Source organism: Amphiprion ocellaris, chromosome 7, assembly GCF_022539595.1.
Source record: "Amphiprion ocellaris isolate individual 3 ecotype Okinawa chromosome 7, ASM2253959v1, whole genome shotgun sequence".
Classification (NCBI taxonomy): Eukaryota; Metazoa; Chordata; class Actinopteri; family Pomacentridae; genus Amphiprion; species Amphiprion ocellaris.
The window spans coordinates 6,172,977-6,197,262 of record NC_072772.1 but is presented as its reverse complement, the minus strand read 5'-3'; the positions used below and the strand labels follow the sequence as shown (position 1 = coordinate 6,197,262).

Sequence of the window (24,286 nt, the reverse complement as noted above, 5' to 3'; positions counted from 1 at the left end):
AAAAAAACGCCTTACTATACTATGTCGAAAAAAAATGCCATTTTTCAAACATGTTGTAAAAACGTGCCATATGATGAAATAATGTAAAGGAGGGCGTGAAAAACACTCCAGAAAAGTTTTCTTTGAAAAAAAAAAATCATTATGAATTTTGGCTCAAAAAAACGCCTTACTATACTATGTCGAAAAAAAATGCCATTTTTCAAACATGTTGTAAAAACGTGCCATATGATGAAATAATGTAAAGGAGGGCGTGAAAAACACTCCAGAAAGGTTTTCTTTGAAAAAAAAATCACCATGAATTTTGGCGCAAAAAAAACGCCTTACTATACTATGTCGAAAAAAAATGCCATTTTTTAAACATGTTGTAAAAACGTGCCATATGATGAAATAATGTAAAGGAGGGCGTGAAAAACACTCCAGAAAGGTTTTCTTTGAAAAAAAAAATCACCATGAATTTTGGCGCAAAAAAAAAACGCCTTACTATACTATGTCGAAAAAAATGCCATTTTTCAAACATGTTGTAAAAACGTGCCATATGATGAAATAATGTCAAGGAGGCCGAGAAAAACACTCCAGATAGGTTTTCTTTCAAAAAAACAACTCATCATGAATTTTGGCGCAAAAAAAAACGCCTTACTATACTATGTCGAAAAAAAATGCCATTTTTCAAACATGTTGTAAAAACGTGCCATATGATGAAATAATGTAAAGGAGGGCGTGAAAAACACTCCAGAAAGGTTTTCTTTGAAAAAAAAAAAATTATCATGAATTTTGGCGCAAAAAAAACGCCTTACTATACTATGTCGAAAAAAAATGCCATTTTTCAAACATGTTGTAAAAACGTGCCATATGATGAAATAATGTCAAGGAGGCCATGAAAAACACTCCAGAAAGTTTATCTTTGAAAAAAAATCAACATGAATTTTGGCGAAAAAAAAAACGCCTTACTAATGTCGAAAAAAAATGCCATTTTTCAAACATGTTGTAAACACGTGCCATATGATGAAATAATGTCAAGGAGGCCATGAAAAACACTCCAGAAAGTTTATCTTTGAAAAAAAATCATCATGAATTTTGGCGCAAAAAAAACCCTTACTATACTATGTCGAAAAAAAATGCCATTTTTCAAACATGTTGTAAAAACGTGCCATATGATGAAATAATGTAAAGGAGGGTGTGAAAAACACTCCAGAAAGGTTTTCTTGAAAAAAAATAATCATCATGAATTTTGGCGCAAAAAAAACGCCTTACTATACTATGTCGAAAAAAAATGCCATTTTTCAAACATGTTGTAAAAACGTGCCATATGATGAAATAATGTAAAGGAGGGCGTGAAAAACACTCCAGAAAGGTTTTCTTTGAAAAAAAAATCACCATGAATTTTGGCGCAAAAAAAACGCCTTACTATACTATGTCGAAAAAAAATGCCATTTTTCAAACATGTTGTAAAAACGTGCCATATGATGAAATAATGTAAAGGAGGGCGTGAAAAACACTCCAGAAAGGTTTTCTTTGAAAAAAAAATCACCATGAATTTTGGCGCAAAAAAAAACGCCTTACTATACTATGTCGAAAAAAAATGCCATTTTTCAAACATGTTGTAAAAACGTGCCATATGATGAAATGATGTCAAGGAGGCCATGAAAAACACTCCAGAAAAGTTTTCTTTGAAAAAAAAAATCATTATGAATTTTGGCTCAAAAAAACGCCTTACTATACTATGTCGAAAAAAAAATGCCATTTTTCAAACATGTTGTAAAAACGTGCCATATGATGAAATAATGTAAAGGAGGGCGTGAAAAACACTCCAGAAAGGTTTTCTTTGAAAAAAAAATCACCATGAATTTTGGCGCAAAAAAAAACGCCTTACTATACTATGTCGAAAAAAAATGCCATTTTTTAAACATGTTGTAAAAACGTGCCATATGATGAAATAATGTAAAGGAGGGCGTGAAAAACACTCCAGAAAGGTTTTCTTTGAAAAAAAAATCACCATGAATTTTGGCGCAAAAAAAACGCCTTACTATACTATGTCGAAAAAAAATGCCATTTTTCAAACATGTTGTCAAAACGTGCCATATGATGAAATAATGTAAAGGAGGGTGTGAAAAATACTCCAGAAAGGTTTTCTTTGAAAAAAAAAATCACCATAAATTTTGGCGCAAACAAAACGTCTTGTACAAGAATGTACAAGTAAAATTCTAGCACTTACTGACTGCTCCTGTGTTAAGTTAGTTGAGTCACTTTAGAGGAGGTATATACTTGATTTTATATTCGTAGTTAATGACATTACTTTCTCAAAATCTGTTTTCACTTTGTCATTAAAGAGTCTTTTTGCTTAATTCTTGTCCAAAAAGCCCAATTATATTGACCATGATTCAATATTGAAAAGCAATAAAAGGGAAAACTTTCAAGTAGGGGTGAATATTTTTTATAGGCACTGTATGTTGAAGCCTGGGGGTGGCATCCTCCTGCTTTGGGAATGCTTCTCCACAGTTGGTCTGGAAGACTGGTGAAGACAGAGGAGAAAATTAAGGCAGAAAAAGACAGAAATCCTGGAGGAAAATCTGTCGCAGTCTGGGAGAGAATTTCCCAGCAAGAAAACAAATCACAAAGCCAAAGTGACAAAAGAAAGGCCTCGAATTTGTTAAGCCTTGTGTGGGAAAGTCCCAACCTTTATCCAGTTTACTATCACACCAACTCCAGTTTTTACCTGCTTTCAGTGATTTCAACTGATACCTCAACTTAGCTCAGAACTTGCTAAACACTTTCAAATTCATTCAGTGTAAACACACAGCAACTTCAACTTCTTTTACAATTGTATTTTAACTAAGCTTGTTTCTCCTGCAAAATTTCAGCAACAACACATATTCTTTAGACCAGGAGTCACCAACCTTTTTGAACCTGAGAGCAACTTCAAGGGTACTGAGTAGTACGAAGGGCACCTTGTTTGATACAAACTTCCTCAATAGCAAACTTGTGCCATTATCTTTAAATAATAATAATATGAAAATAATAATATGTAAAGAGACTGTCTGATCACATTTATGTTAATTATTCCTTACAATAATTAACAATGATTTCCACAACAATGATGGTAGGAAACACACACACACACACACACACACACACACACACACACACACACACACACACACACACACATATATATATGGAAATGTGTTCCAATATTTAAAAGTCAGAGGTATCCCATCTCTGAAACTTTTGTAAATATCTTTCTTGGCAGTTTTGTATGAATCAGCATATTTGCAGCATTTTGTTCAAAATCACACCAGTTACATTTCTGTGCAAATTATCACTTCTAACATTTTTAGGAAATCATTAACTGTCATCAAATCATGCTTCATTTGTACAAACCACTACCTTTGTAACATTTTTGAACAATTCATGAACTCTGTCCCATGTTTGTATAAATTATCAGTTGTGTAAGAAAAAAAAATCAACTCTTTCACATTTTGAAATGAATCCTATCACATTAGTACTAATCACCAGCATTTTTCACCAGCGTTGCAACATTTTTAACAGATCATAACAACAAATCATTAAATGTTTTCAACAAATTATTTTTCACATTTTTGTGTAATGGCACGGTGTTTTGAATGACAACATGTTACCTCTTTCTTTGTCTGTAAATGTGTGTTAGTGGGAAGCCTGGCATTGCAGAGCTTATCATGTCTTACCTTTACCTTGCAGCTCACAGTTCAGATGGTTCAGTTTCCCAGTGATGTCCGTTAAAAATACAAGGTCAAGAATCCACTCAGTGTCCTCAAGCAGCGAGATGTCTTCCCCTTTGTATTGCATCAACTCTTTGATTTCGGCCAACAGTGACAAAAAACGCTGTAAACCTGGTCTCCTGCTGATCCATGGGGTTTCTGTGTGTAGTAACAGGTCACCATGTTCAGCTAACAGCTCTTCCAGCAGCACCTTCAATGTCCTGGTTGTTTGGCTTTGGAGCCATTTATGATCTTCACGACACGAGTCATCACGTGATCAAATCCGGCCACTTTTGTACATACATATGTCCTGCTGGTGAACGCTGCAGTGGTAATGTAGGAATGTTGGGAAGTCTGGATCACCTCTGCATCGTACAATGAAGCCTGCATGGCGACCGTCATGGAGGAGCCCCATCTGTCGTCACTGAAACAAGCGTTTCTAATGGTACATTTTTCTCCACGAAGAAACTTTTTGCCGAGCAGTAGATGGCAAACCTGCTTTTAAGTCCCGGGCTTTTCCTGTCCGTAGTGCGCATCCAGTCTATGTGCGCTAGCAGGTGACTAGTTAGCATGGAAGCTTCGTGGCAGGTAAAGTAGCGTCTCTCCACATTGTGCCGCTTTGCCGTCGCAATAGTCGCCCCGCAAATAGGACACATACATTTATCTTTCACTGTCGTGAAAAAGAAATCTTCCTCCCAGTCATCGTGAAAATAGTGTTTTTTCTTTCACTTCTCTGTCATGTTTTGGGGGTAAAAAACCACATCTATATCTTCCCAAAGTCTGCGTCCGGACGCTGCAGCAGTGACGTGGCGGTTTATCATGCGCAGTAAACTCTGACTCGGACAAGGTCAAAATTCATTTATACCGAAGACGTTGTTTTTAAAAAAAAAAAAATAAATAAATATTGTAATTTAAAATCTTCATTAATGTAAGTATTTCCGATTTAAAAAGAACAGCAACTATAATTTTTATAAGGAGTTTCATGGTGACTAGGGTTATTTTTAGAACATGTGTTGGGGGCAACTCACATGGTCTCTGCGGGCAACCAGGCGCCCGCGGGCACCGTGTTGGCTACCCCTGCTTTAGACAATTTCACCTGTTCTAGTTGCATTTGTATCCAATTATCCTGCAGCAAAGCAAAAGACAAAAGGAATAGTAAACATTTTTCAAGTTTATTTTTGTACTTGGCAATTATTTTGACCAGATGCATGACACTGTTTTATTTCAACTCATCACCTGAACCTATAAAAGTCAGATTTTTATTATTATAGTACCTTAACTCCCTTCTCACTGACCCAAACAATATGCAGTGATATACTACAACTTAAAACATAAAAACCTGCTCCTCCATTGTGATTTAATGTGAATATTCTTCAAAGGTTCTAGATGTTCAGATTCTAATGAAGTGATTGCTACAGGGCGACAACAGGAACAACCAGAATGATCCCATTAAAAAAATTGCCAATTACAGTGACAAGAAGCCTTGATGTCCTAACTACTAGTTATAAAAGAGGGCTACACCAGTTCCTTTGTGTTACTTTATTCAGATCAAGATACAGTAGTACAGCATCCCAATTGTGAAGAGAATTCAAAATAAAAATAAAAGCACAGTCTTTGTGATACAGGACAATCAACAATTAAGGTTTATTCAAGAGAACAGAATGAGAGGGGGGAGGGAAGCAGGGAGAGGGAAACAGCAGGAGTAGTTCAGGGAAAGACAAAAGTTTCTTTTATCAACACAGATGATACATTTATTCAACCCGCCCATAACCGCCCCAGCTCCCACCCCATAATAAAACATTATGCAGCCTTACGTACACATGCTCCACATCCCCCATCCCACTTTCTTTGAAAGCATGCACTCATTCTCCATTGTGTAGAGATTTTGAAGCACAGATCCAAACGGGTGGCCCTAGACGTGTTCACTGACCTTATGCTTTTAAACCTCATGTTCAGCGGAGGACTTAGCATGGACTTAAGGGAAGATTGGGTGACTCAAGAGCACAAGCAGTTTGTCCTGATAGCTGTAGTCAATTTAGTTTTACCATCCCATTAATGTCAGATGAATAAAGTGTCCCTTACAGAAAAGAACATTGTCTCTTTACAGAGCAGGACAGGTGAAGACAGTCTACCCGGGCAAACTAAAAGAAAACACCACTGCTAATCAAAGTCATTGGCACAGAGATTAAGAGCAATGCCGAGAACATATTGCAGAAAATCACAACTGACTATTACTTCCCACCCTTGCACATCAACAAAATCACTAAGGACCTGGAGGAGGGATAATTATGAGCAACACTTTACAACTGAGCTGGTCCCTATAACATTGGGCCAAGGAAATTCATTTGTTTGACCAATTCAATCTGTGTTGCTGCAGACAACAAACAGTGCAGAAGGGCATGCTAGCTGGGTAGATGGAGTTGGGAAAGTACACTATTTGAGATTGATAAGTACATGCAATCGTTGAGAAAGTTCATCAGATTACATGCAGTAATGGATGCCCCTTTGCTTCTTTGTCAGAACTTTGTACATTACACATCTGTGAAGTATTTAAGAGACACAACAGGTTTGGTCTGATGGAAAAAAAAATGCACAATAGACCTGCAAAGACCTTTCAATCACTCCTCTGGAGAGTCACACCAGTGTCTCTGGGAAAAGAGCGCTATCAAAGAGCTGATTCAGGAGGAAGCTCAGCAAAATAAACAGCTTATTGCACCATCTGCGGCTAAAAGTTTCCATCTAGCACTGGGAGAAAAAGTGCAGCAGCACAGAGAGCTAGCATGTTCCTAGGTAGCGAACACAGACATGGTATACTGCGATGACTGTGGCTAAAGTACAACAGTGGCCAAGGATGTCAAAGGGAGGAATGTGAGACAGGGTTCTGGTTAGCGATACCTAGCGAGTACAGTAGCACATTAGTCAGCATGCACCACTTAAGTCAATTTCATCACACTTTGCCTTTGTAAAAGCACCCATTTACAGCAAAGAGGAAGGTTAACAAAGAAGCCTGTGCTATGCCTGGACATGGACTACCATTGGACAGTAAAAAAATGAGGGAGGAAGAAAAAAGGATAAAACAATTGTTAACAGCTTTCTCTATACATTAACCAGTTGTTCCTGAACATCAATAAATATCTTGTAAAAGTGTTTGCGTTGCTGTTTCGGGTGGGTGTCTGGTTCAGCCATGTTGGGTCGGTTATGCTAGGGCCAGAACTGCGTAAAAGAGGAGAAAATGACAATAAGAGCTTTTACAATATTTTTAATTTTTGAATGCATGTCAAATATAATGCATGCAATTCAAAGTTTGTACACGAAAACAAAAGAGGAAAAATGTTCTTACCACTAATAGCCTCCTGGGCAAAGTACTTGACATCCATGTCTGTGTCTGTAGCCAGCTTCTCCAGCACTGGCTTCACTTCTGTTTGAAGGGCACTGGGGGACAAAGACAAAGGATCAAATTTAATCAACAAATTGGCAAAGCTGCTTCTTGATGTTAGAGGGATGGTACATATTTGTCACTGTAGATGGAAAAAAAGTGTGATGCTGAAGTAACAGACAACCTACTTGCTGTCAAGGACAGGGCCGATCTTCTGAAGGGACTTGGCCACATTGAAGCGTACGTTGGCCACCTGGTCATTGGACATCTTCAAGACCACTGGTAGCATCTGCTTAGTGGTGATTTCCTGACCACATGCCTCTGACAGAGCCTAAGAGGCAGAAATCAAGTGGTCACCAAAAACATTTGCTAACTGTGGCCTAATAAGTTTTTAAAAAGGAACTAACAAAGCTTTAAACACTGATGGTATAGAAAAATGAATCACCTAAATAAAATATTAAACCCTTCAAATGAACATGTAAGCAAGCGTATGAGAGAGGATACTCACATTGATGCAGAATAGAGTGGTCATCCTGTGGAGGTAGTTGGGGTCATTGGCCATGCCCAGCACTTTAGGGACAATGGTGTTCTGAGCCCACTCGGCTCCAAACTTCTCCACAAGCTTCATTAGGTTACAGGTGGCTGCCTCACGGATGGCATACACTAGAAAACACAAACAACATTCTGTGTGAAAGGAGTGCAGGAGTTTTGTCTTTTCCCAGGTCTCAATGGGGATTTGGATTTGGACACTGTTTGATAGAATCTGGATGTTGCTTCAAGTGCTTACAGATAAAAGTCTTCATGTTTTTACAATCTATAATTTTCCCCATTCTCATTGTGATTTGTAATTTAGATCCTTTGGCTTATTTGGTGCATATAACATCAATTGCATGCCTGTCTCTGATGGAAGTGGGTTCACTCCTATTGCTTTCGAAAGTTTTTCCATCATTACAACACAGGGTCTAACATTTTGTCCACACAGGAGTCGTAACATGAGCAGGACGTTAGCAAAGCAGCTGCAGTAGGATCAGTGAACTGTCGGTGTCTACAGAGGACGCATTCAGGCACAACACTGACTGCAGGTCGCCTGTATTCTGACACTGCTCGGAATCCAACACAGCTGCTGTAGCTACACACAGAAAACTACAAAAAATAGACTTGACATCTAAAAATACACTTTGGGTTGTGTCTACTTGCATGTAGTGTGAGTAAAAAAAAATACTAATTAGACAGCTGGATTAATTAAATCAGGAGGAAATTAGTTGCATCAGTGTGTGTGATGGTTGACTGGTCAAGTTTACTGTAATGCTTTCTGTGCAGAGACACAACAAGGCTAGAGATACAGAAATTTGTCATCTTTGATACTGGGCCATAGAAACAATATTGAATTAAGTTGGACACATTTTCTTAATAGTTCCAACAAATAAATCCTTAATGAGTACAAACAAGCGACAAGTAAGATAATTCTCCCGTTTACGTCAAACCTCATCTGGAAAATCATCCTTATAAGCTAAAGCTGGACAACAGGATTGCATAGTTGCCACATGTAGGGCAAAATCAAGAAAAACACTCAAAACACACAATGAGTGGCTGTGAAGAAGGTTAAATGTCCCCACAAGATAAGAAAATTGTAGCAAAAGGAAAACACACAACAGCTATGACTTGGAAACAAGTCCAATTTCTAACTGGATAAACAGTACAGCACTATTGTTTCAAGGTGTCTTGGAAAAGACTTGAAAGAAACATTTTTCACCATTTCAAAAAGCATTGTTACCATTCCACAAAGTGTACAGAAAACCAAAACGCTGTGCCTACAAACACTAGCAGCAAGAGCATAGCTTGCTAAAAAGCATCTTATGGTCACATTAGTTCACACCACAGAAGCTATGGTTCTGACTGTCTTCTTGTCAATCTCCATGAGGGGACTTGGACCATGTTGCAAGTAACATTTTTCTGTTGTCATTATGCTACCAGCAGTTGCACTTACATAAAAGTAAGTGTAACTGCTGGTAGCAGAGTGCAATAGCCAATCAGAGAACAGGCTGACTGTGTGATGTCTTCTCAAAAGCACTGCTGTTGTTTTGTTCAGATGTAAATATTGTATCACATTGGATGCAAAGACGATTAAGTTATTCATTCATAAATAAGTGATGGTTTAGAGCCGTAAAAAAAGTGGTTTCACTGGTTACAGGCATCATAATGTTTGATCTTATCTCAATCCCAAACTTGAACAAGAATAAATTTTCTGGATACATTTAAATATATATATATTAAATAAATACACACACACACATTTTGTTACTGATGTTGTGTATATCTCTGAGGTCTAAAAGACATTTTGAAGTTACCCTTGCTTCACTGATGGTATGAAATGGATGTTGTACTGACATATTGATCGACAAAAAAAAAATCACGGAGAATATATTTTTGGCCATATCACTCAGCTCTAGTACATTATGTAGACTATATTCAGCAATTTAAAAAAAAAAAAAAAAAAAAAAAAAAAAGACAGGTTCATATACTATCAGACGTTTCCAAGTTTCAGTCTGACAAAACACCAAAAATGATGGAATTTGTATGGTATGTGAAATGTACTGTAGCTCTCTTTGTAACGGAGTCAGTAAGGGAAAGATTCTGGGCTGATTTACGTAGCCCTGTCTTTCTTTGAAGGGCTTACGTAAGGGTGGCACGGCCCTAACCTCAGCCATGCACATACACACATGCAGAGAAACTCACACCAGCAGCATTCCAATGATGTAACCCAGCTGGCCCTTTGTCCTCAACAGCGAGTGTGTGTCTCTCTAATTGGAAAACATGATGTCAAGAGAACACTACAGACTCGGTGAAAATTTTATGCAAAAGACAATATTATACTTTATAAAATGCAGCAGGGTGTGTTGTGTAGTTCTAGTGCTTTTTCTACATTTTGAAGACAAATGATTGTCTCACAAACCAGTTTTAACTGCTAGGGAGAAAGAAGAGCCCCGGGTAAACTTGTACAAATACAAACCCACACACTGAGTGACCCAACTGGGATTTTTGAAGTCCATTAACAACAGTATAAACCCAATGCAGGAAGCACTGCAGGCAGATGCATAGACAGATAATCCAAGCAGCAGAAAATACGACAGAGTGCAACAGAGCAGCTTAACCATTCTACAGTGACACAAATTCCGATAACAACTTATCAAAATCATTGTACAACAGAATGTAGCATTCTCTACTCACAGCTGTAGCACTAGATTACTCTTCAAAGTTAGAGAGCCTTCTATTAGCATGTACAAGAAAGAAGACAGCTGCTGCCACATCTCATCCCTTCTTTAGCCTGCAATTTTCTCACTCCCACCCTCTAAGATCATTAATCTCTTCCCTTTAACATCAGGTTTTCTGTACTGATAATAACACAGAATCAGAATCGTAAGAGAGGATTTGTCTGTTGACTTGCCAAGCTCAGGTGAGTGATAGCAGTAATATAGAACAGAGATGTAGGAAACTAATGCTAGGCGATATAGTCACAGAAACTGAGTCTGATATAACACTTTTGACAACCAATGCAACCTTAGCTTGAGTGTGTCACAAAAATTAAACAGATATAGCTGTAGTTGCAGAAAAGATTATTTAAAAAAGGGGTTAGTGCCTTATGAAGGTATCACAGGCTGCTCCAGAGCAGGGTCAAAGCAAATAAAATGACTGCAACTGGAAAGTATAATGAGAAATTTAGGCATATTTCCACAGTTGGTTTGGGAGTTAAGTGATTTTTGAGAGTTTATGGTGTCGTAAGAGCAAAACAAAAGTAGTTCAAGCTGGAATAGAAGGCCAAAATCAGGAGTTTAATCTGTATTAATAGAAAAAAAAATAGAATATCACAAAGAAAGCTGCCCCCATAACCATCTCTGCTTTACGATGCCCTCATAAATAAGAACATCCTGTCTTGTGACCATGACACTGTACATGAATTTTATGAGTTTAAAGTGAGTAGGAACTTGTTACTCTTCTACAGACTGCTTGGAAAATTTTTAACCTCAAAGACTTCACTTACCATGGTCAATAAGCCAGGCCATACAAAGGGTGTTGAGCTTTTCATCAAAGAATTCCACTCCCTGGGGAAACAGTGTAATTAGAGCAATTTCCTGGATGCCCATAGTCAAATTAGGCCTGATAGTATTCTCGTCTGCACATTGCTAATATTTCTGTGTTCACACATGGTACTAATTAGGACAGCATTCAAAACATATTTTATATGGATTTCAGCAGTCTTTCCTAGACTCCATGACTCACCAGTTGTCCTGCCAACAAGGGCATGTACTCTATGATGGCAAGGCGGACCCTCCACTTAGCATCCTCTGCCAGTTCCACAATGGCCGGCAGCAGCGACTGCGAGAGTTGGCGTATGCCAATCACCTCGTTCACACAGTCTAGGTTGGAGATGATGTTGAGACGCACCTCAGGGCACTGTGACAGAAAAATTAAGACTCAAGGTTACAGCAGCACACTTTAATCATAAAGTATTTAGATATTAGACAAATCACAGCTATCTCTTAAAGCAGACATATTCTAAAGCAAAATTAGTTTTTGGCCTTTATATTTACCAATAATAGGATTGTTTGAAAGTGCAAATTTCTTTGCTTCAGTCAGGCCAAGCCACTTAAGTCTCTCTAAACAAAGGCTTCCAAGTAGTTGTCTAGAAAAATACACCCCAGGTTTATATCAAAGAGCCCGAAAAGGAGATCTGCTATATGTCTGATTTGAACAGGACATTAAAAACTGGAACAGCTAAACATAACTTTTCCTCCACATACTCTCAAAGTCCAGAAGCCACAAACTGAACAATGACCCTACATTTTCTGTCAGGTTTGTAAACCAAATGGGAACTAAATAGCAGGCAAGTACGGTACAGTAACAATCTGAAATATCGCAGCTCTTGAATGAACAAGATGTCTACAGAATATTCCCCATCTTACTGCTTTTAAAACTATTCTCAGACAGATACACCCTAACTTAAAATTTGAAAGTCAAAGCTGTCAGTTTGGACAGTAATCTAAATAGACACTCTTGGTCTTGTGTTTGTGTAATGAGGAAAATGGGTCGTCTTTAAATAGGACTAAAGGAAAGCAGAGAAGAACTTAACGCCTAAGCCTTCCAAAACATTTATATACCTTTGTGTCTAACCTGCCAACTCCTGTCTGATCCCTATATGCAAATTGACATTATAACGATGTATTCATTCAAGAAGATGTGAGTGGGCACTTGTTCCTGAGGAATTCATTGCCTTGGAGGAACAATGTACATCAACACTCATCAGCTAAAACCAGGCCCATTTTTAACTTAATGCAGAATCATAAAACACTGCTCTATGATTTTATTTCTGTAACAGCTCTTTGAACAAACCTTTTCCAAAGTATGCCTCATACCGACAGTCACAAAAATAACTAAATGCAAACAAGCGCATGAAAGGACGTGTCTTTGTTCATTACAAAACAAATCTATGCACTACACCACCAGCAGCAACCTTGACCTTATTCTATCTACTTAACCCACCAAACATCTACATTTATTCCATAAGGCTGTAAATTCAATCAAAATACATCATGCAGTAACCTATGTGGTTAATCAATGTCCATCTTCATTACACTTTCCTCCAGCTAATCAGTCCTCCAATTGTAAGATCTTGGCTGGCTCCGAACTGCATGAATCATCCTTCTATGCAGCCAGGTGGCAGTTAAGTATATGTGGTGGCTGCGTCTAAGTGACTTTGCCTGGCCTCAGACACGCTGATCAAAGAAGGCCAAAGAAGTTCGTCAAACTCAAAAGCTCTCATAGGAACCTTTCGTTGTGAATGTGACCAAACGAAGCACTGCCTTTTGGATTTCCAAAGACAGTTGTGTACTATATAAAAGAGAAATTGGGGCCCCAGCTTACAAATCCACATTTCCTTTACCTCGTCCTTGAGCTGAGCCAGGAAGAGAGGCAGCAAGTGCTCTATTGTGTTGTCCTTGCCCAGGATGGTTGAAAGGCCCATAATGACTGAGGCCAGGGCTGACTTCACATGCTGGTTGGTGTCTGAAACGAGTTCCTGGTCAGGGACGGGACACACAGGAGACAGAGAGATCAGCACAAACAAATAGTTAAGACAGAAAGTACGTAAATAAACATCAAAACTACTGCTATGGGTCATATTCACAACACACTACCAACAGAGAAGGTATAATCGACTTGTGTGTAAATACACAGTAAAGAGAACCTAATACTAGTGTGGACAACAAACAGTCATTTCATTTAACAACTGTAGGAGAAAAAACTGTCAATAGAATGTAGACAGAAACAGAATTGGGTGTAACATAAGCAAGGGGCAAAGAAATTGCCTGTTACTTATATACCTACCTTCCATGCTCATTGATTACATTAATTATAACTAATCAAACCATTATCACATGGAAGCTTTTAGGAAAAACGCAAGCACCCAAGAATTGTACCACTTTTCAGATAATTAGTTTTAGTCTAGCCAGAATATATTAGAAACATAACCAAAATTCTAAGCATATTGCCTGCCTCTATCACAATTCCAGTGGCGGGACCTGTGCTACGTGTGAGAAAGACGCTCATGTTATTACCATCTGGCAATTTTACAGTGTTCTAAAGTTGTGTGTTCATTTGCTGCTACCTGTATGGTTTTTTCCACTGCTCATATGTTGACAGGGTAAGCAGAATGACTCTATGAGATACCGTTTAGTAGCTTTTATGAATAACAGTCTGTAGATCCAGAAATTCCTCTGCCTGTATTTCCGATATCACTAGTAAAGAAACTAAAAAGAAACAATGATATAAAAGAAATTCTCTTAAGCAATACCAACTGAACTTATTATTCTACAAAAGCAACAGTGCCACCTGTTGGTCAAAATCTTGACCAACATCGACATGCAGACACAACGCCTAATCTAATGTCTTTCGCAATAGACCTGCAAAACACACACCCCAAGTAGCCAGTCAGGGCTAAAGTTACATTAGCGGGCCGATACCCCTATGGATTTTCGTTGGACCACCATTTTGTTTTTAGCATATGGATGGTGTTTACTTCAAAGGGATTTATGATATATTTTGATCAAGAGCATCAAAGCAAACACAGATCAATAGAGAACAGTGTCAATATTTTTATTCTAGAAGAACATCAATTTTATTATAAATCCTAATTTTTGTTATAAGGTTTTTGTTTTTTTTTTTTTTTTAAATAGTTTTGGTCAGTTGTAATACTGTATTCACCAACTGCTGACATCTGGACGGGGGACTCGGGAAAGTTTAGTCTACAAGTGTAAGCAGTACGCAGTTTGTAAACAACCTCTCAAGTACACCAGAGGTTAGTACATGTGCCTGGTTCCACTCTGACCTACTATGCTTACTATCATGAGCATATTTTTTCTATAAAACTGAGAATTGCATAATAAACATTTTTAGCGTGCACAATTTCACATCTATAATTGATTCACACAATGCTGTTCAACTCAAAACCCTATTTTGACCACTTCTTTGTTTACTCACTTGAGATGTCAGCAAACAAGTTGATAAATAAAACTGTATCAAAAGGAAAAATGACCAGTGTTATATAAAAAGGCCAGAGCTATAGTTTTTGCTTAATCGAGTATATAAAGGTGTGTTTGACATAAATTTCGTTATCTACCCAAATTCGCACAAACCCCTTTGTGGATATCCGCATGAAGTCCAAACTTTCAGTCCACACAGTGACTACACTACAAGCGCAATAGTAGAATACATACATGCAGCCTTCTACACATGTATGGAACAGAGTCCTCCAAGTGGGAGTCCAGACTAAAAAGTAGCTAACTATGCATCTGTGGTGTCTGCAGCTGTCTATGAGCATGTCTGCAAGGGGGTATGATCACGACTTTAGACCTAGGTAGTGAAAACAGCCCTAAATAGATGCCGTAACACCACGTCTGTTCAAATGCTTTGTGGACAACTATAAAAAGATAAGCCTCTATTCAATGTCCATGCCTAACCACTGATAGCAAATCAAAGTGTCTTTTGTATAACCAAGAAGTGAAGCACCGGGGAATGTCACAATGTGGTAGACAGGAAAGTTTATTTTTTACCTTGACGCAGGGCAGGATGTGAGTCATGATGATCTGCTCACGATTGTCCTCTGGGAGGTTCTCACAGAATTCTAGCAAAAAGAAATGTACACTGTCAATAAAATATGAAAGATACTGGGTGAGCAGCTGAAATAACTTTAACCCATGTAATTCATCTTCCACTTACCTTTTACTTTGTTGGCTGCAGCAGCACGGACCTCAGCTTCACAGTCCTTCAGGAGATTCTGGAAGGCTGGGACCAGGTCATTCTTTGTGATCTCTGGCCCGACTGCTTTCTGGAGCTACATTTAAAAGGAAATCAATGCGTTTCAATATACAAATACACATGTAGAAAATATCAATACAAATAGACATTATAGATTTTAGTAGGGAATTAAAAATTGAGAGGTGGGAGATATCTAACAAGTGACATAACTATGATGACCAAAGTGATGTCTAATGCCAATGTTTTGACCCAACTGATCGACAATTTACTAGTTATAGTTCAGATTTTACAAAAATGGGAAAAAAAAGAATAAAAAAAAAAAAAGAAGTGTGAACAATTTGTGACCAGTGTAGGTGTTACTCTTTTGCTGTTGGTGTGGTCAATGATAAAAAAAAAAGAAAAATCATATTTGGCTTCTTTCAAATCAAACTCTAAAAATTTCAGGTATTTATTTCACCGAGGTGAAAAAGTGGCATGCTTATCTGAACACATAAAGTATGCTATTAACTCAGTAATGGCCACAAACACTGAAGTCCTGGTTCAGTACCCAAAGTAGAAGTGCACTGAAACTATGCAACAGAAAGGATAATGCAAGTTTCTAGCATGTCAGACTCTGAAAGATGGGCTCAATAAAAATGTGGTTTTGATCTGTCTCAGTCACATGCACAAATTAATATCACAACAGTAATTTGTGCATATCAGATTACATGGGTGATGTGTTGTCACTGCAGTGGCCAGTGTAACGGGTCTCATGTCATATTCTGATTGAATACAACACACTGAAGTTTAAACATTCAGATAAAATAACAAGTGTGGAGGGAGGCTTAAAGTATGCTTGACTCCATTGTAAAATTAGTTTTGTCATATCAAGATCCTGCAGTGGTCTGTCTTTGTAATCTGATTGCAACTTCATGACATCTTAAGAATACCTATGCCAAAACAAAGGCTGGAAATACAGACAGTGCTAAAATGCTAAGAAAAAATAATGTTTAACATCCTCATGATCCTTATAACTGTGAAGAACTTATATTTTAAACTTTATCTTTGTGCCTTCTGTTTCTGAATGGTAATACAATGCCATCACATCACTGTCAACACATCGTTTCCACTTTGTTTGCATTTCAAATTGTATGTGCTTGACTGTCAGAGATTACGAATGAAAACATAATATAAATTCTACTGAATATGGTTTAGATTTGAACCAACCTACAAATGATGCCTCTCAGTGTGTATTGCCTAAAAGTTGTCCTGGCACAAAAAAACGCCACCAACCAAAGTCAACAATGTGACAATCGTTGAAGGCTGAAAATAAAATTGTATAGGAGATTTTCTGAATGTGGAGGGTAAGACTCACTAAATTTCAGAAAGAGACCTTGGAGGTAAAAATATTTTACTTCATCAATTTAGTTATGATGCCTTTTCATCTAACTTTCATGCAATTCCCCAATCAATCAAAGTATTTGCATGGATTTAGCAAAGTTAAAACAGTGTGCAAGCCTAACTTCACCAGCACAGTATGTGTGATGTTCCTGTTTGTCAAGACAAAACTGATATGTGACAGAATGTTTAACAGATGCTGTTGTATGATGTGCAACTGTGGATACATGCTTAACTGATACAAAAACATTAACTTATTTAATCCGTACAATTTTCAGCAAATACAAAAAACTCCCAAAAAAACAGTTTGTTTTTTTAAATGGCAATATATAAAATTTGCCATAACTGAGTCATCAGCAATGTGGCAGTAACAGCTGCAGTCTTGCTTGAACATCATCCCTAATTTAAATAATGGGGCAACACATAAAAGTGTTACTTAGCTTCTATTATCATTGGTCTTAAAACAGGTACGGATACTCAAAAATCTTTCAGCTGTCATTAACACCAACTACAGATTATAATCTTTATATGAACAAAGGTTACAAAACTTGAGTGAAAACATCACTTTTATGTATGTAATGCTGCCTGTGTCAGTATTTGTAATGAACTTTGATCTCATCCTGGACAATAAAATGTGTTCTCGCTTTCAAACATAATTTCCTCTCTGACTTTGATTGTGCATGTGTTGTGGAAAATTGGAATAATAAGGCTCATTTCCAATTAGCAGATGTCAAAATTGTTGGAAACAACTGGCTTCAGCTTACCTCAGAGAACTTGTCAGCCACCATGTAACGGACCCTCCAGGACTTATCCTCTGCAGCCTGGCGTAGAGTTGGCATCACCAGGGTCTCCAGGTCCTCCTGAGGCAGCAGCGTGGCAATGCTGACACAAGCCTCCACTGCAAGCAGCCGCACTGAGTCCTAAAGGAGAAAGGTAATATGATCAGTTTGGCCATCCCTGCATTTAAGATCCGAATACACTTAAGACTAAAAATGCAGTTAGGTTAAGAAGAGGGAAGACAAGGGCTCATACCTGCTCATCAGAGGCCAGAGCAGTGAAGAGGGAAATTATGTCACTTTTTACATAATCCAGCTCCAGGACTTTGGCAAACTCTCCCAGTTTAGATGCTGCAGCACGACGTACCATAGGAGTGTCGTCTGAACACAAGGTGCGAAAATGTCTAGAAATAACCACAAACATCAAAACAACATTAAATAGCAAAAACAAACTGGGTTAGAAGTCTAAAACAATCGCCTAATAGCCTACGTGTGGAAATGGGGATTTGGAGCACTATTTTCAAACGTCACTTACTGGCGGATCTCAGCCTTGACAGTGCTGGAGACACGAGGATAACACACACTAAAGAGGCCGCAGGCAGATGTGCGAGAGGTGAACCAGTCACCACTGGCCAGTCGCTTTACCAAAGGCTCAAAGTGGACCTCCAGGTCAACTGGAGAGTGCTCCTGAGAGATCTTCCGCAGGGATTCCACAGCTTTGTCTCTGACTACTGTCTCTTCCACTGTAGCGAGGCTCTCCAGAGGGGGCTGCATATCAAGACATACATGCAATACTACTGCTTTAAAAAGAACATTTGGTAGGGTTGAACAACCAATTGTAATATCCACATTCCAAGAGCTGTACATTTTCAATAAACAATTAAAAAATGTGCACCAAAACGCTGTTATAAATGAAACACTGTGATGCTAGAGATGCTCTGGCCTGTAAATCATATTCTTCAACCATAAAGGAACATAGTTGTTTGGTACAGACCACAACAAAAATAATGTATTTGTTTCTTTCTACTGCAACAAAAAAAAAAAACCTACTATCAATAAAATCCAAACTCTTATTGCATTATCCGTCAAAATCACTTCAAGAGGTTTCTCTTTCACACATTGTTCAGCCCTAATATTTAGTATTTACAATAAATATTGCAGTATCGTGGACATCATGTGCCTTTTTAATAGATCCTAACAATTTTTGTTTCTGGATATACAAATGTGATACATGTCCCCTAATAGGCATATATTTATACCAACCATCCAGCAAATTAGACTCCAATAAACTTACCAGGAGACAGTGGACGTACTCCGGCCCTCCCACCAACATAGTGAAATTGCCAAGCTGCTCAGCCAGCGCCAAAAGCACCTCATCTTCATCATAGATGGTGTCTAGGTGATGACAAAGGGACTTGTAAAAATATGTCATCAGTTCTGAACATGCAACACGTTTACTGGCAGCAATTGCAACAGCTCGGGCTGTTTTGGAATACAACATTCAGCACTTCTGCATTTAACGAGGAAGACTATTGCCCGTATTACCTGTAAGGAAAGGAAGGAGTTCAGTGCGAGTCCTCTCTACACCAAGGGCCAGTGCAATAGTGGACAGCTTCTTGATGCTGTTCAGACGTAACTGTACACATAATAAATGACATGCATTAATGCGTTGACAGAGACGATAAACCACATTTAGAAATCTCATCATGAGCAAGACTTATGATCTCATGCTATTTCTGCTAGAATTGACCAGTAACGTATTTATTATGTTGTTTAATGTTGCCTTCCGTGTATTCGCCACAGGTAGCTAGCTAAAGTTAACCAACGTTTCGTGTGGCAATGACTTAAGGTAGCTAAATCGAGATGTTAGCTTTACACGAAGTGAGAAAGAATAAACAGGGGAACTTTAGCCACTGGAGCCTTGAACGGCCCGCTGTTGTGATTTCCAACTTCAACGTTCGTCATTTAGTTAGCATCCTGCTAGGTGCTAGCGACGCGTTAAAGCTAGCGGCTAAGTGAATGACCTGGTTGGCTTCTCCTAACAAACACAGTTTAAGATATTTAACTTCTTTACATAGAAGCACCGACAGACTTAGGTCTATATTAACCGTTACTCTAAATGAACAATAAGCATCACAAATCTTGACAAGAAGCCAGACTGGCAAGACAGGGTGCGCCCGGCAGAAAATTCCTGCTAGGCCTTGGCCGGGAACGTTAGCTAGCACCTTTGCTGTGTAGCTAGCTGGCATTCACACGCCAAAATACTGCGAAATTCTTTGATTTCACTGCACAATGTAACTCATAAGCAATGTCGAAACCGGTGTTACCAACCTGTACGTCCTCATTTCGCAGCTCATCAATGAGAACGGCGATAGGGTAGAGAGAGTCGTCTCCATCAGCTCCTGCCATTTTGGATACTGTTGCAGTTACCGAATGGCGCTGCTGTGCGGCACTACGGGGTTTCTGCGGGAGAGAAGCGGCTGCAGGGCCCTCCCTCCTCCGCTGCTGCCTTCAAGAAACCACCGAGAAAACCGGCCAAAACAAATCAGCCAAAACAAAACAAAACACAACACTTGAGAGACTAAAAAGTAACCAAATATCGAAATTATTGAAATCTCTAACGTGTGTAATACAGACGTAAAAATAAACCCTGTATGCAGTGTTGATCAAAAGATCAGAAGCAAGCTGAAATGATATACTATAAATATAAGTAGAATACTAGTTAAGACGAAAATCTGCATGAAGACAAAAATCTGCATGATTCATAAATGAAACAATATTTAGGTATTGTAGTGATAATAAAAAAATATAGGCACGATTATAAACTCGCAGCGGATTTTAATAATAAGAATTTGAAAAATTATCATTTTTTTAAAAGGCCTATTATTATATTTAACTTCAATCAGATTCAAAAGTATTTAATACGAATGTAAGATTTATAAAATTTAAAAAAATATATGTATATATGAAAAAAATTCGGGAATAAGTTGGAATATTAGTGAAGAAAAGATGGAATTAAATTGTTATTTATTATGCCGGTATTATATATACTATTAAAACAGCTCATACACGCACATGAACATTCATACGAACAATGAGTGAGTTGTGAGGTTCAAGAAGGGCTTTTATTCTGAAAAGACTATAAACCGATGTTTTGCCCTTCTTTTGTCGTATAGTCGGTCAAGATGGCGGCTCAGCAGCAACCCGGCGGGCCGATGTCTCAGCCCGGATTACAACAACCTACTTCGTTACAGCAACAACAACAGCAACTGAGCCAACAGCAAGATTTCGACCCAGTTCATAGATTTAAGATGTTAATTCCTCAGCTGAAGGAGAGTTTGCAGGTAATTCATGCCCCAGAGAGCTAGCTAAAGACTGAACTGGGAGACATCTGCTCACAGTAGCTAAAGTTGCTTTTGCTAGCGATTTCACAGTAGCCCAACTACTAGAACTTAGCAGGTATATTAAAGAGACAATGCGCTGTAAATGTTTGACTTTATGTTTTTCTTTTTCAGAATGTAATGAAGATTGCATCCCTGAATTTGGCCCATAACACAACAATTGACAACGGCATGTAAGTAGCCTGGTTGGGGTGTTGTAGTTTAACTGGAGTTTCTGATTAACTGATGATACCAATATGTCTGAGACAGATGTTTGGTAGTAAACATGGATTGTCAGAACCCATTTTCAACGAACCAGTAACAAAATATTGTAATTCCTAAGTTTCTAAATTACTTCTCTCACTGTCCTGATAAGCACAGAAGCACAGTAGTGTACTGTTATGCTTATTGTGGTGTGGACAAAAAGCATGAAAATATCAGGAATCATTTTGAAATCGGTTGTTGTATTGACACTTAAAAAAAGTTATTACATTAATATTTCAAACACTGATGTCTTTTGAAACACAGGGAAATGTGTAGAACTACACTCGCAGTCTTAATTTGTTCTAACATTAACGTCAACTAAATAGTGCACAATAATCCTTAGTTGGTGGACAACATCCTCCCAAGTCTGTCTAATCTGTTTAGCATTGGCCTGACAGACTCACATGTTTTTCAATTCACCCAGACAACAGGATCAATAGAGCACATGCTCAGCTGATGTCCACACGTCTTGGGAGAGGGACAGTATCATACGTGCTATGACAAAGTTTTGCAGGCAGTAGCAAACACCATCTACACTGAGATCATCTACAGCAAGGAGCAACACCAAAAGAAGCACACAATCATCCTTGTTCTAGCAGGGGGAACGCCTCAATATTACTCAAAAGCTCAGAGTGGTCTGCTTACAACAGAAACAGTCTGGCAGCCTCTGGGTGCCTTAGGGAGACAACTGAAGTTCCTGAAAACAATTGCAGTCACCACACCATCACTAACAAATTGTCTTCTTGCTCAAACTAACAGTCTCCTGGGAAGAATGGATGGAGGAGGCAGAAGAAAGGAAGATGGCTCAGTATGCAAACCTGGTAGTTAACTGTTGGTAGAATAGCAGGAAGGCCTGACAAGGGGCTTTGCAGATCAGTCTTGGAATCTGGTCCTGGGACTCTTGTGGATCTACGGACTGCAGAGAAGAAGAGAACTCAGATCTCTGAGTTTCATTGCAGCAATGTTTAAATACATCTTAACAATGGCGTTCAGGCTGTTTCTGTCTCTCACTGTCAGAATGAAATGAGATGTACCGCAACGTAATCAAAGTGTTAGCAATGTGAAGCGTAGACTGTCTCACTTGTAGTGCTGTCTCCACTTAAGCAGAGTTAATATACACTAAACTGTGTCCTTTAGCTGAAGGCTGAGAAGTTCTTACATCTACTTCACATTAGAATGATATTGAATATATGTTAATACTGACAGAACATTTTGCGATTTGTTGACTTTTACTGAGTTTTGAACAGGAATTGGTACAGCCACATGCAATCTCCACTGCCATTCTAACAGCAGCATCACCTACAGGAACGTCATCAATTAATCTAACACCAGTTAAACACGAACAGGGTGACATGAGGGGTTGATTGCTTCTGATTATGGGCATCTCTGTCAGACAGCTTTCTCATCACTGCAATGTGTTTCTTGCCTCTTTTTGTTTAGTAAAAGCAGTGACGCGGCTGTTCAACGCTTTGACAAAAGCCTAGAGGAGTTTTATGCCCTTTGCGATCAGCTGGAGCTGTGTTTGGTAAGACTCAAACGCTCATACTCACAAAAAACCTGTCGTGAAACAAGTACAGTTGTCTATCCATCACATAGAGGCATTCAATCACATCTATATCTGATATATAGGAAGCTCAGCACCACATTTAACTATAGATTTTTGTATTCACTCAGTAATTGTGTTTATTTCCTTGAAAACTTTACACCCTAACGGCAAAATACAATTTTACTAACACATTTAATAGCATGGAGGGATGTGCTCTTTAAGAAATTCCCAAGAATACCTTGAAATATTTCCCTGTCTTACCTTCATGTCCTTGTCTGTGCCACATAAAATTTTTGAATGAACCCCACAGATAAACAGGGTTTTGTTATGCGACAGTGCTGCCAAACACAGTGATGTAAAGACAACACCATCATGACAAGGGGATGAAGGTAATGCTAAAAATGAGAAAAGCACTCCTTTAAAGAACACAAATCATGCTTTTGAATAGTGGTTTTCAAATTGTTTAGTCGGTCTACCATCCTTGTTTAGGCAAAGAAATGTCAAACTGTAAAAGGAGCTATACAGCCCTCCTCTTCCTCTTTTCTACACAGCGGCTGGCGTATGAATGCCTCTCGCAGAGCATCGACAGCGCCAAACACTCACCCAACCTGGTCCCAACAGCCACCAAGCCAGACACAGTGCAGACAGAGTCCATGTCTTACGCCCAGTACCTCGGCATGATCAAGTCCCAAATCTCCTGCGCCAAAGATATCCACAACGCATTGCTGGAGTGTTCCAAGAAGATCGCAGGAAAGGGACAGCCTCAGGGAATCATGTAGACCTGGACAGACTACTCCAACTCTATCTGCGTCTGGTGACTTTTATAAACAATAATGGATTTCAGACTGTTCATATTTAAATCACAGTTTTTCGCTACATCGGTCAAAATACTGTTTGATTTCACAAGATCCTGTATGTTTGGTTGAGATTTTTTTTAAAGTTATGTTTCTTGTAAAGGCTGTGTAAATATTCCTGACAAGTCATGTTCTGATTTGACCAGCAGGTGGAGGCAGAGCGTCAGAATGTTTTGTAGCATATTTGTATTGACTATTAAACCTTTGTACTGATACTGATGTTTTCTTATCCTTCTCGGGACACAAAGGAAGAACTGTCTGCAAATAACATCTTTGTGCTGATGATTAAGGCATGATTCATAAATTCAACAACAGTCAGTTGCTCATGCAGGTGCTGTAGTTACAAAATACATGTGGTACAGTTACAAGTTTGCAGCAGCATTTTCTTGTAGCAGTGTCAGGTGGATTGTTTAGTATTAAAATAGAAAAGAAAAATGTACAAAACAAAACTAGTAGGATAAAGAGGCCATGTGCTTTGAGAATTAGCTCCTCCAGTTTAAGTGGTAGCGATGATATAGTGGAACAACAGAATGGCAGCCTGGGGAACACTGGGAAATTTGAGGAGAAGACTTTTTTTTCTCCTCTTCTCCTTCACTGTGTATACCATCCTCTGTGTTACATGAACAAAGAAACAACACAGATGAGACTTTATTCTATGTTCCTGGGCTA

General features: G+C 38.6%; 2 protein-coding genes across 2 annotated transcripts; one reads left to right on the top strand and one right to left on the bottom strand.

Annotated features, from left to right (window-relative positions):
* Window positions 1-5,258: 5,258 nt before the first annotated feature.
* Window positions 5,259-20,057, bottom strand: ppp2r1bb (protein phosphatase 2, regulatory subunit A, beta b). The gene is made up of 15 exons (XM_023297156.3): window positions 19,905-20,057; window positions 19,119-19,209; window positions 18,868-18,968; window positions 18,109-18,341; window positions 17,830-17,977; window positions 17,562-17,717; window positions 15,382-15,496; window positions 15,216-15,286; window positions 13,049-13,183; window positions 11,389-11,562; window positions 11,150-11,210; window positions 7,619-7,773; window positions 7,299-7,441; window positions 7,075-7,166; window positions 5,259-6,947 (listed from the first exon to the last, which is right to left on the bottom strand). The coding sequence occupies exons 1-15, from the start codon at window positions 19,980-19,982 to the stop codon at window positions 6,931-6,933; spliced, it is 1,770 nt and encodes a 589-aa protein (XP_023152924.1). The 5' UTR covers window positions 19,983-20,057; the 3' UTR covers window positions 5,259-6,930.
* A 674-nt stretch (window positions 20,058-20,731) lies between these two features.
* Window positions 20,732-23,832, top strand: med29 (mediator complex subunit 29). Its single transcript, XM_023297561.3, has 4 exons — window positions 20,732-20,917; window positions 21,089-21,147; window positions 22,658-22,742; window positions 23,315-23,832. The coding sequence occupies exons 1-4, from the start codon at window positions 20,759-20,761 to the stop codon at window positions 23,540-23,542; spliced, it is 531 nt and encodes a 176-aa protein (XP_023153329.1). The 5' UTR covers window positions 20,732-20,758; the 3' UTR covers window positions 23,543-23,832.
* The last annotated feature ends 454 nt before the right edge of the window (window positions 23,833-24,286 follow it).